This window comes from Chaetodon trifascialis, chromosome 14 (genome assembly GCF_039877785.1).
Source record: "Chaetodon trifascialis isolate fChaTrf1 chromosome 14, fChaTrf1.hap1, whole genome shotgun sequence".
NCBI lineage: Eukaryota > Metazoa > Chordata > Actinopteri > Chaetodontiformes > Chaetodontidae > Chaetodon > Chaetodon trifascialis.
This window is the reverse complement of record NC_092069.1, coordinates 22,238,730-22,250,016: the sequence shown is the minus strand read 5'-3', so window position 1 is coordinate 22,250,016 and position 11,287 is coordinate 22,238,730. Positions and strand designations below refer to the sequence as shown.

The window sequence follows — 11,287 nt, the reverse complement described above, 5'->3', positions numbered from 1 at the left end:
GAGGAAAAAAAATAGTGGACCTTCGCAATGATACACTGGCTTAAATACAGGCAAGAGAGTGACGGCTTTAACCTAAACTACAATATATGTTAATCCTCGCAAAATAATATAAAAAAAATCAAGTGATTAAAAAGCTCGCTCCGGCTGAGTGTACACAAATACTACTTCCTCTTTCCAGGTTGCCTCAGCAACCCCCCTCCTCCTGTCCTTTCACTTCTTCTTGGCAAAGCGACTGAACTTCTTCTCCTTGTCTTTCTTGGCCTCAGGGAGGGCGGCTGAGGAGGAGGAGGGAGCGGGCAGGCTGTGGGCTTTGGCCCCCGAGGCCCCCGAGGCCTCCTCCGCTGCCAGGGGCTGGACGGCCTTCTCCATGGCTTGGCTCCAACGCTGGAGCTCCTCCTGAAATTAAACAAACACCACGGGGGCTTACAAAGGGAGGTCCACCTCCAGAGGAGCGGTGTGTGTTTTTGTCCGCTGGTCTGTTTGTGTAAGCGGACAAACGGACGTGGCGGCTTTAAATGTGGCGTTTGTGAGGCTAAATCAGGGTAAAATAGCTGAAAACAACCTCGCTCTGACTTTGTTTATTTTGTAAAACTTTAATGATCCCTGGAGGTCAAATCTCTCGCTGGATGATGGTGAAACTGAAGGAAATATGATCAACTTCATTCATGTCAGCTACTTGCTGTACATAAATAACTTTACTCAGACGTGGGAAGACGCATCAAACCGAACCATCTTAGAAAATGAAAAATGTATGAACCATATGCAGCATCACAGCCCGGGACCACCGCTTTACAAAGGGTCAAAGATTACACAACTTCAGAACATTGAGTCTCGTGTGATTTATGGAAAACGTTTGTCTCTCGGCAGTTCAAAACTCACCTCGTCTTTACACTGGAACAAATATTCACTGCCGTCTCCGAGACTGCGAGAGGGAAAAGAAAGGGAGTTAAACATCACCGAGCAATGTGTCGTCCTCTATTTTGACAATTACAGTAAAACGAAGAACAGATTTTTAGTCATTTAAAACCCGATTTTAGCCTGACAGCAGGTAGCAACTATTAGCAAAGTGAGTCCAATTGAGGCTTGAGACAGAAGTCGACTATCTTAGCTTAGCGTGTAGAATGGACACAGGGAGAAACAGCTAGCCTAGCTCTGTCAAAGGTAACGAAATCCACCTCTAAAGCTCATTAATGTGGTGCAGTTAACACGTTACAGCTCATCTGTTTAACACAGGAAACCAGGATTGCAGTTTAATGGGGAGTTATGAGCGGGACTACTTCTTGGCTAGGTTGAATTACTCCTTTAAAAGTGAGACATTTCCTGAAACCCGAAGGCTGACGGGATTCTCACCGTAGTTTGGAGACGTGCTTCTTTTTCTTGTAGTTGGTGAGGATCTCCCAGCTGGCGTTGGCGAGGGACAAGGGGCTCTCGCCGTGATACGTCACCCCTTGGCCAAAACCCTTTGCGTCTTTATAGGCTGCGAGCTGACCCGGCTTCAGCACACAGTACAAGTTGTTCCATGACCTGAGAGGTAAGTGAAAGGCGTCGGTATCAGTCATTTCAGGCAATGATGCAAAATCAGTTAATTATTTCCAGGTTGCTCTGGATTAAGAAAACTGACTTAAGGAGAAGAATAAACAGAAGTCAGTGGGATGTTATATTTTCTGGTATAGCTGATGGAGGTAAACCAGTGTGTTTGTGAGCTCTCGCTCCTGAAATATAAATCATAAGTAGGCCTTGTTTTCCACTTCTGTTATCTAACATCTTTTGAATGCATGCACGCTGCAGCTGTTTTAACTTCCATCCAAGGCAGCCATCGGCTTCCTCCCATTTCTTTCCAATCTGAAAATAAATTAGAAAACTCTGCAAACTTGCTCCAGTTGTTTAATCCATCACAAAGAAAGTGAACTTTCTTTCTCGTTGCATTGCCGTCGCAGATTGATTTTAAAGAGGCTGAGCGCGATATATGAGCTAAGTTGAGAAATAATGCAGACTTGATGTTCGCCGTGATGGATGAACAAGGGGAAGCAATTATTCAAGCGCGCTGATAGAGTTTCCTAACATGCAGAAATTACTGGAAGCAAATGAACGTGCGGAAGCGGCGCCGTGTTCCTCTTCCTGCTGCTTACCTGTTTGAAGCCTTCTTCCCCGAGCCGTCCAGGTCGTGCTTGCGGCCCAGCAGGCCCTCCTGCAGCACCGCCTGGGCTCTGAGGGGCTCCATGGGCATGGTGGCAGCCCTCTCCGGTTCTTTCAGGGTCGATCCCGAGACGGAAGGCGCCGACTCCAGAGAGCCGCTCTCTTTCATTTCTGACTCTTTGGGAAGTGCGGAATCACCGGCCGTCTCAGACTGCAGGGGAAAACGAACCCAGACAGAAACAGAATGAGACGGAGAACCCAGACACACCGGCACGATCGGAGGGGATGGCAGAGCAGAGTGTGCACCCATGATTATTTTTACAAGTGCTCAAAGAGGATTCTCAACGCAGTCAAAGGCAGTTTACTTCAGAATAAGAAAGTCAAGGACCTCTTTTAAATGCATAGCATAGCAGAGCGGCTGGTTTTTCAAAGATTCAGTCTCTTAAACAGAGGTCACGACATGAGAAAGTACAGAGGACGGCAGCGGAGCGAGCGCAGCTACTAACCAGAGTCTGCTCCTCAACAGTGTAACGCTGGGAGGATTCCTCAGCAAAGCCGGTGTCTTCTCTCCTGTAGGAAACAGGGCAGCATGGGGTCGACTTTCAAGAGCAGCGGGTGAAGAACAATGTGTTTGAGTGAGGGGAGAGGGAGACCTGTGTGTGCCTGCGTGGAAGTTTAAAGGACTTGCAATATTCTGTTTTTTTGTTATTGTCAACAAATCCCATGAAAAGACAAACTATTGCAGTTGTCTCTCTCAAAATACTTTCTGACTTCTTCGAGTTGTTGTGCCTACTTATGGATGATTGTGCATGTACAGTGTGTGTGTGTGTGTGTGTGTGTGTGTGTTTGTGTGTGTGTGTGCGTACCTGCTGTCCTTATCTGAACGCTGCTCGTCTTTAATGAACTGCTCCATCTCCTGCTGCTGCTTCCTCAGCTCCAACAACTCCAGCTGCAGTTCAGTGTGGAAGCATTAAATGACACATTACTGCCGCCATCCTCAGCGCTCACGAGCTAAACGCATGCTGTGATTTTCCTGTTTTAGTCTCTGTCTTACCGTCGTGAGGCGCTCCAGCGCAGAGAAGCGCTCCTCCCACGTGGCGGTGGATTTCTCAAAGGCTTCGTGCCTCTTGAGGAGTTTCTCGACCTCGTCCACGCTGTAGCCCACGTCTTTACTGGTCACGTAGGGCTCCTGAGCGATCAGCCAGGCCTCCGCCACCGAGGCGTCCCGTGCAAACTGACACACCTCCAGCACTGGAGGCAGCAAAGACGGGAGAGTGACGTAAACAATAACAACAGCATTTTAAGACAACTTTCCATTTCAGAAAATCCAATGTTAGCCATTATTTGAACTATGCCGTTCGTACAGTCACATTATGGGGTTTATGTGTATTTTATCCAATAAATTAAAGTTAGACTGAAGACGATTAGGTTACGTTAAGGTTGGAGGCGAATTATGTTTTGGAAAGTGAGACATTTTGAAGAGGTAAACATATTTTTAGTGTTAATGTTTTTTGTTTTTTTTTAAATGGGCCACATTTTTTTGCAAAGTGATGACATTTTTTGGTAAACTAGGCCAGTTTTTTAGGCCTGTAAGGAAATTTCGGGGAAAGTAAGGAAATTTTTTGAAAGTAAGGAAATTTTTGGGAAAGTAAGGACTTTTTTGAAAGTAAGGACATTGTTGGGAAAGTAAGGAGATTTTTTGAAAGTAAGGAAATTTTTGGGAAAGTAAGGACTTTTTTTTGAAAGTAAGGACATTGTTGGGAAAGTAAGGAATTTTTTTGAAAGTAAGGAAATTTTTGGGAAAGTAAGGAACATTTTTGGAAAGTAAGGAAATTTTGGGAAAGTAAGGAAATTTTTGGAAAGTAAGGAAATTTTTTGGAAAATAAGGAATTTTTTGGGAAAGGACATTTTTGGGAAAGTAAGTAAATTTTTTGGAAATTAAGGAATTTTTTTTTAACATGAGTTTTTTCAAAAGTGAGCACTTTCTTTTTGCAAAGTGAAAACATTTTTTGGAAAGTCAGGAAATTTTTTATTTTTCATATTTTCATATATCTTTTTTTAAATGAAGGACAGTAAGGACATTTTGAGGTGAGGACATTTTTTTGCAAAGTGAGGACTTCTTTTGGAAAGTGAGGACATTTTTAGACTCATTACAATCATCCTTTAATGTTGTTGTCCATCTTGTGTAAACATCACACTGGCAGATTAGTATAGAATGATAAAGTCATCGTGTGTACAGGACTGGGTTTTCGGTTTGAAGTTAGTGAGGTTTTACTCACAGAGTCTGAGCCAGTCCCATCTGTCATCCCACTTCAACATCATCTCCTTCCTTTTCTCCGTCAGCTGCACCAGCTTCTCCTTAATCTGACACAAGCAGTTATACAGTCACAGTTGCATTTCAGCATTATTAAACAACTCAGCCCCAAGACTGGCTATTATCCTCTAAGAATTAGTATTGTGAAGTAATTAACCGCACATTAAATTCAGGCCAGGGTCAATTGCTCATTTAAATTCTTTTGGCTTTTCCATTTCTAATTAGTGTTTGCTTTATAGTCTCCCTGATGAGTGTAAGATGAGTGGAATTTTTTTCTTTCTTTCAAGGCGATCCAATTGGTTCCATTGTGCCAGACAAGAACAATCACTCCCAGAAAAGTAATTAAATCTAATGAAAGCAGCAATTTGAGGTCCATCTGAGGCTGAAAAGAAGCCGTTTGTGCTGCTCAGGTCTTACCTCAGCAGAGTCTCGGTGCTTGCGTGTCAGCAGGGCCTTGCCGAGGTCCATGCAATCAGTGAATTTCGCTCCCCGGGCCTCAATCTCCGAGCGGATCCCCTGGTGGTACTTCTGCAGGAGCTCCACCGATGAGACATCCCTGATGCGGAGGAGGGAAGGAGAGTGATAACAGGTAAGTCTATCTACCTCTGTTGGTTGGGATTGAAACTGCATGACCAGACTCTGGCAAGCTTTCCTTTATCTAAGACAAACATACCATAATTGCACTATATACATTCATACTAGTAAGAATAAACAGTCTCATAAATAGATATTATACTGAAGCTGAAAGAAATGTATGTAATTAGATTTTTTGCATGTGATCAAATAGCTTTGAGACAGTCAGAAAAATTACTTACTGCCTTTATTAACTTGATTTACCTCAACTAAGGTAATTATGACCTTCATTTAAAGACTGTTTAACACAAACAAACTAATTTGGACCCACTGGGACCAACGACTGAAAGTAAGTGTGAGAATAAATTAAAATACTCATTAAAACTCATGTCTAAAACTCTAATTATACAGTATACAGTGTGAAATATTGTAATTTTTGGTCACACTTTGTATTAAGGTGCACATATTCAGCATTGGTGCTTATTTGCTTTCATATTAGTAGCATATTCATTAGTCATTATAAAGCACTTATTAATGCCTTATTCTGGGAGTTATGGTTACGTTATTAAACTTGTAATTCAGGCATAAAAAATGTCATTACTTGCTATCAATAAGCAGTAATCAGGAGGTTATTGAGGGAATTATTGGATTTTTGATAAGGCGTTAATACGTGCTTCATAATGAGTAACATGGAGCCAATATGCTAATATGCTCATAATCAACTAGTTAATGGTGAATATGTGTACCTAAACAGAAAGTGTGAGCCTAGTTTTAATTTATTTATTTGAGCCTGAAACTTGTGGGAATGAAAGGTGAAAATAACACTCAGAGGACAAGGTTTCATCCTTTTGCATTGTTTGGAAATCAATGCTGGCATTAAGCTGAATTCACTGAATGGAGAGTCCTTGTCCAAGTTGTGCTCACCTGGGTTTCTCCTGAGTCTCTATCTGCTGGATGATGCTCTCCATCCAGGCCATCAGGTCTCGCACCATGGTGAAAAAGCGGAACTTCTCAGCCGTGTCCACCAGTCGCGCCCTGCGGCCTTCGCAGGCGTCCAGCAGGCCCTTCCAGGCTTCCACCACCTCTCGCTCTGTGGCCTGGATGCTGTCCGCTCTGTCTCCTGCATACTGGGCGTGAAGCCGCGTAGCCGTCTCCTGGAACTGTTGGACCTGGAGGAAGGAAAATCAAGAGTCTGTAAATCATAAAATACACGAATGCTGGAGCTTCACTGTATAGACTGATGTATGTGCAGAGTCATTAATCTGCTGACGGAGGAAAAGTTCTCTGTGCTCATCTTAAATCTGAGCTTAAGTCAAGGACGTACGAGCAGCATTTTGTTTGGAAGCCAATCACGGTCCAGTGTGCAACTTACGTAACTGTTACACAAGGACGTGAAGTAAGAATAGACTTTCTCAGTGAGGTGGTCCAGAAGTCAAATGTTTGAATTTCTGAAGTCAAAAGTATTTGCACATTCATTCATTCATTCAGGGAGAAGAGTTTTTACAAGGTAACTGAAGAGACAAGCTGAGAATATTTAATTCTTCAGACCTTTCAGGGGTCTTTCATGAGGTCGTACAATGAATGTGATTGGGAGAAAAAAACAAGGGAACATTTTTTATATTATCTGGACACTGAGGTGTTGACCCACCAACGAGATGCAAGAAATTGGCCAAATAAAGCCGATAATGGTGGAAATGCTGTAACATTTGCTCTTGTTTTCGATCTATAGCGATAGATATAAAGTAACAGCTACAAACAACACGGCTAACACTTGTTAAATTGGCGTTAACAGGTAAAACATTTCTCTCGTAGTTTTGTCTAAACTTGCCCAGTAAGAACTTAACGTCACATGACTGCAAACGACCTATCGGATGGTCTTCCCAGAGCAGTGGGATTAAAGAGGCTGATAATCCCTCTCATGCAACCCCACTTATGGGTTCTCACTTGAAGAAAACTTCTCACAAATTGCCCAAATCTCGCAGCACTCTCTCCCTCTCGATACGAATCATCAAAGTTTGCCTCTTGGCCGCCGCCTGCTGTGCTCCCTCAGAGTAAAAGGGCCAATCCCATGTGTTGTACCTGTTTGCCTAGAGCGCTGATGTCTCTCTCAAAGGCGGCGTGCATTCGGTGGAAGGACTCGGCTTTGCTGAAGTCCTCTCCCACATCATCAGGCAGCTCCTTCTGCTTCTCGAGGATCTGAGCCACGAGCTCCTTCCCATCATCGAAGTACCTTTGAAAACAGGAATCAGTCTCTCTGTCTCTCTGGCCCTGTTTGTATTATCATCGCATTCAATCTGTGTAAAGTTGTCATGTTCAGGTTGAATTCTTTGTGGCAGTGTTATTGCATCCAAATGCATTCTGGTTCGATGTCTTTAGCTGCTGCAGGCATTGATATCACTCTTGTTTGGACACGTTACGCTGCATTACAGGATTAGACATGAAATCTTAATGCGATCAGCTCAGATAACTGGCCGTCTGGCTGCATCAATACTCTTTTCCTTACTTGAGCAGTTCGTAAGATGTTGCGAGGAGCTGAGAGCGAGTGTCGATGAGCTCCAGCAGATCAGCCCAGCTCTCATTGATGCTGTCCTTCCACTCCGCCATGGTGGCCGCCTCGGTGTGGCCGGCTTCGATCAGCTCGTCTATCGTCTGGTTGACCATGTCCACTCGCTCCTGACCCACCATCCCCGTCTCCCGCGCAAACTCTCTGAACTTATCCCTCAGGAGCTGAAGGGAAAAGAAAAGAAAACACACAGGTGAGAAGAGGATCACTTTTTTAACTTAAATACCCAAGAAATCATCCAATGAGTGCTCATGAATGCTCAAGGGTTCATCCAGAGATGTGCGATCACTTTACACCAAGAGAACAAAAGCATGAAAGCACGTGCATAAAACAGGCAAACTACCCTCTGGTGGTTTTCTCTCAGTGTTTATGAAACGCTTTCATCATTTCCTCCTTTACTTTCTCAGTTCCCATAAACAGTTCCAGCAAGTAAGCACACCTATCTCATCCCAGACAGCTTCATGTCTGTTTAAACAGATTCAGAGTGCTTTACGGATGAGCTGCCAGCTGTTGATAAGGTTTACGAATCTACAGTTAAACTATTCAAGTGAGTGAAATGATAAAATAGATAAAAATAGATTTAAAAAGCATAAAAAAACGATCATTTCAGCAGCTCTTGGAAACTTTTCCTCCTGCAGCTGCAATAACTGATAAATTTCTGTTATTCCTACAAAGAATGATACGGTGTGTGTGCATGTGTTACCGTGACGTGGTCCAGGTCCTGGCCCATCTCCTGAGAGGAGGCCACCACGTCCCTCTCTGCAATCTCGTGCTCCAGGTCCTCCACCTCTCGGCTCAGCAGGAAGTGGTGGAAGGTGTGATCCAGCTTCTTCCTGCGGTCCTCCGCCAGCTCCTTCAGCCCCGCGTACTGCTTATCCACCTGGCCCTGTCGCCTGATGATCTCCTCACTGCGCACGAGGCAAAGGGAGAGGGTGGGAGGAAATGAGATGCAGCGAGGATGGAGAAAATGAGAAAAGGGCAAAGAGATTGGATTTAGGTTTACTCAAGATGAGGCGTGTGATTAGAGTACAGGAATTACCACATTTTACACGCTCATCTCTCTTATCGCCCGAAACCACAAGTGACTTGGGCGGCATGAGTGAATTAACATCCAAACAAGGAGTTCAGAGGCACTTCTTTCTGCGTGAGCGTCAAATCATGAAAGCACAAACCCGTCGGGATGGTCCTCGGCAAACATTTTCTGGGCGCGGTCGGCCAGCCTCTGAATGGAGTCAGCGTAGTCGTCCACGGCTTGCTTAAGGATCATGTGACGCTTCAGCATCTGCATGGCACTCTGCTCGTCCTGGAGAGACGGAAGAAGAGGAGAGCGAGGAGTCGTCAGAGGAAATTATGTGAACGAAGGGGCCGGAGACGGCACGTCGAAGCAAAGCAAAACACTCCAAATGAGCTCTCAGTAGAGGGTGCCCATTACAAAAAGGGTGTCAGCTTAATTGAAGACACCCCTGACCATGTAATCACGTCAACGCGTGCAGCGCCACTTTATTTGCACAACATGATGTGCCTTATGCTTCAGAGCGTACGATCTGTGCCTCAGACATCTGCTTCCTGGCGTCCTCGCCTACTCGCTCTGCTCCTCACCTTGGCCTTTTCATCAGCGATCATGTACAGCTCCTGCTCCCCGATCCAGGCCTCGGCCTCATCCGCGTCGTTGTAGTACTGCTGGGCCAGGTTGGAGCCGTTGAGCCTCTCCCTGCGCTTGGCCATCTCGTCCTGCAGCCGGGCCCACGCCTCCTCCAGCTCCTTCAGCTGGTCGGCGATACGCTCGGCCTCCGGTCTGCCCTCCGCACTGGCGGCCGCCGCCATCCTCCTGCCTCGCTCCAGCACTTCATCGATGCGAGGCTGGTGGCCCTCGATCTCCCTCTGCAGCGTCTGACGGACAGAGGACACGGTGAGGGTGCAGCATCGCCCCAGAGACAATGTGATCTGAACTCCCTCTGCGACTGCTTTTTTAAATTCATGACATGAATGATGACTCTTTTTCTGCGGACAAATCCCTCACCTGGTTCTTCTTCAGCAGCATTTGCACAGTTTGGAGATTGTGGCCATGCTCTTGTGACATTGCGAGGGGCATCCTCTCCTCAATCCAGAGCTGAGAGAGAAAAGAAGAAGAAGATTATGGAGCTGAAATGAGAAAATAGTAGAGACTAGTTTCTGTTAGGAAATAGCTTTACAGATCTCAGATATACACAAGAGTATAAAAAATAGTAAGACCATCTTTCGTATAGTGAATTTTACCCCTTTTACAAAATGTCTCCAATATCTCAAACAGTAAAATCCTTCTTTAAGCTGTCTCCTCCACCTGATTAAAGTGGATTGAGGCGGTGAAACCAATAAAGGATTAAGCCAGATTCACCTGGAGAGTCAATTTCATGGAGAGAGCTGGTGGTCTTACTATCTTGCATACTAAGTGCACATACTGTAATTGAAAACTTCATTTCCAAATTAATAATTTATCGTTTTTGGGGGGGGGAGAAAAAACACCCTCTGAAGTTCAGGCTTCAGTATTTCTAAAGTCCCAAAAGGTTTTATCTTGCTGTCATTCCAAAGCCAACATTAAATCCGTTAAAAAAACTAGCATTCTTTCGTCTAATTTTGTGCTATCAATCATTTTGCGAGGACAGGGAGTTTCGACACTATAATTTTGCTCTGAAATTGGATCCACGCTTACGAGCTCGTCGGCCAGGTCCCTGTAGAACTGATGGACGGCCTTGCCGGCCTCCAGCTTGCCCTTGCGCTGGGCCAGTGGCGTGAGGAGCTGCTGGAACTCCCCCTGCAGGGCCTGCTGCTCGGCCTCCAGCTCCGGCTGGTCCTCCCTGCCTCCGCCGTGCTTCCTGACGGCCTCCTGGAGCTCCTCCAGCTCGCGTGCCCTGTCACGCACCTGGTTCTCTGTCATCTGGCACGGGGAGATAAGATTAGAGGAAAAGATGAATAGCCTTTCAGGAGCCTGATCAGAGGAATCAGTAAACCCACCGGAAGTTTCTTTGTTTTTCGCCGTTCATGTGCGAAACCAAGCTCAGGCGCCGTTTTCAGCCGCTGATTTCATGAAACTTTTATCAATTCAGCACAGACTCTAATATGACTTAGCAGCGTTCTTGTTTTTCTTTCCATCAAAACACAAACAGCGAATGTTTTCAGCCAGCTGACCTTCATCGGGGTGGCGCCCGAGGCTGTTTCTGGTCTCCTTTTTATACAACACACTCATCTGTCATGTGATCGATGTATCACCACAGATATCATCTATATGCAAATATCTTTTTCCTCAAACATACTAAAAAAATCTCCTTCTCATTAGTTCGTACAGAAACCCTTGTAGATAAATATCTATAACCATGATTACAGCATATTACAACAAACATTTTACGTCATTCCCGAATGAAACATTAATGGAAAATATGTTAAATCGTCTTCTCAATACAAATAAATAAACTCTCTGTTCTTTCAAAATAATTATTCAGATTATGTTTTGTAAAAACTGTGCATTTAAATCACTCCCACTGCTTTTAAAAATAACCCAACAACTCCTCTTCCAGTTGTTCTCAAAGAAATACTGTTGATGTGAAAGAAATATAATCCAGGAACTCTACAGAAATGGCTTCAAGCCTAATTTCACATTTGACCCTCTTGGGCTTAAATGGGCTTGTTAAGAGATCCAAAAATGCGTCCCTCTGAAGAAGCAACTT

General features: G+C 44.7%; 1 protein-coding gene across 2 annotated transcripts in view; it reads right to left on the bottom strand.

The window, feature by feature from the left end:
* Positions 1-66: 66 nt before the first annotated feature.
* sptb (spectrin, beta, erythrocytic) overlaps positions 67-11,287 on the bottom strand; it is a 42,352-nt gene continuing 31,131 nt past the window's right edge. For both annotated transcript variants that reach the window (XM_070980002.1, XM_070980001.1), the window contains 17 exons: positions 10,276-10,500; positions 9,607-9,696; positions 9,186-9,476; positions 8,759-8,889; positions 8,290-8,494; positions 7,527-7,750; positions 7,103-7,253; positions 5,948-6,192; positions 4,868-5,006; positions 4,416-4,500; positions 3,191-3,387; positions 3,003-3,085; positions 2,643-2,706; positions 2,130-2,347; positions 1,351-1,524; positions 880-922; positions 67-396 (listed from right to left, as the gene is read on the bottom strand). In XM_070980002.1, the coding sequence (XP_070836103.1) occupies positions 211-396; positions 880-922; positions 1,351-1,524; positions 2,130-2,347; positions 2,643-2,706; positions 3,003-3,085; positions 3,191-3,387; positions 4,416-4,500; positions 4,868-5,006; positions 5,948-6,192; positions 7,103-7,253; positions 7,527-7,750; positions 8,290-8,494; positions 8,759-8,889; positions 9,186-9,476; positions 9,607-9,696; positions 10,276-10,500 (2,751 nt within the window). In that variant the 3' untranslated portion in view covers positions 67-210. The remainder of the gene's footprint in view (positions 397-879; positions 923-1,350; positions 1,525-2,129; positions 2,348-2,642; positions 2,707-3,002; positions 3,086-3,190; positions 3,388-4,415; positions 4,501-4,867; positions 5,007-5,947; positions 6,193-7,102; positions 7,254-7,526; positions 7,751-8,289; positions 8,495-8,758; positions 8,890-9,185; positions 9,477-9,606; positions 9,697-10,275; positions 10,501-11,287) is intronic.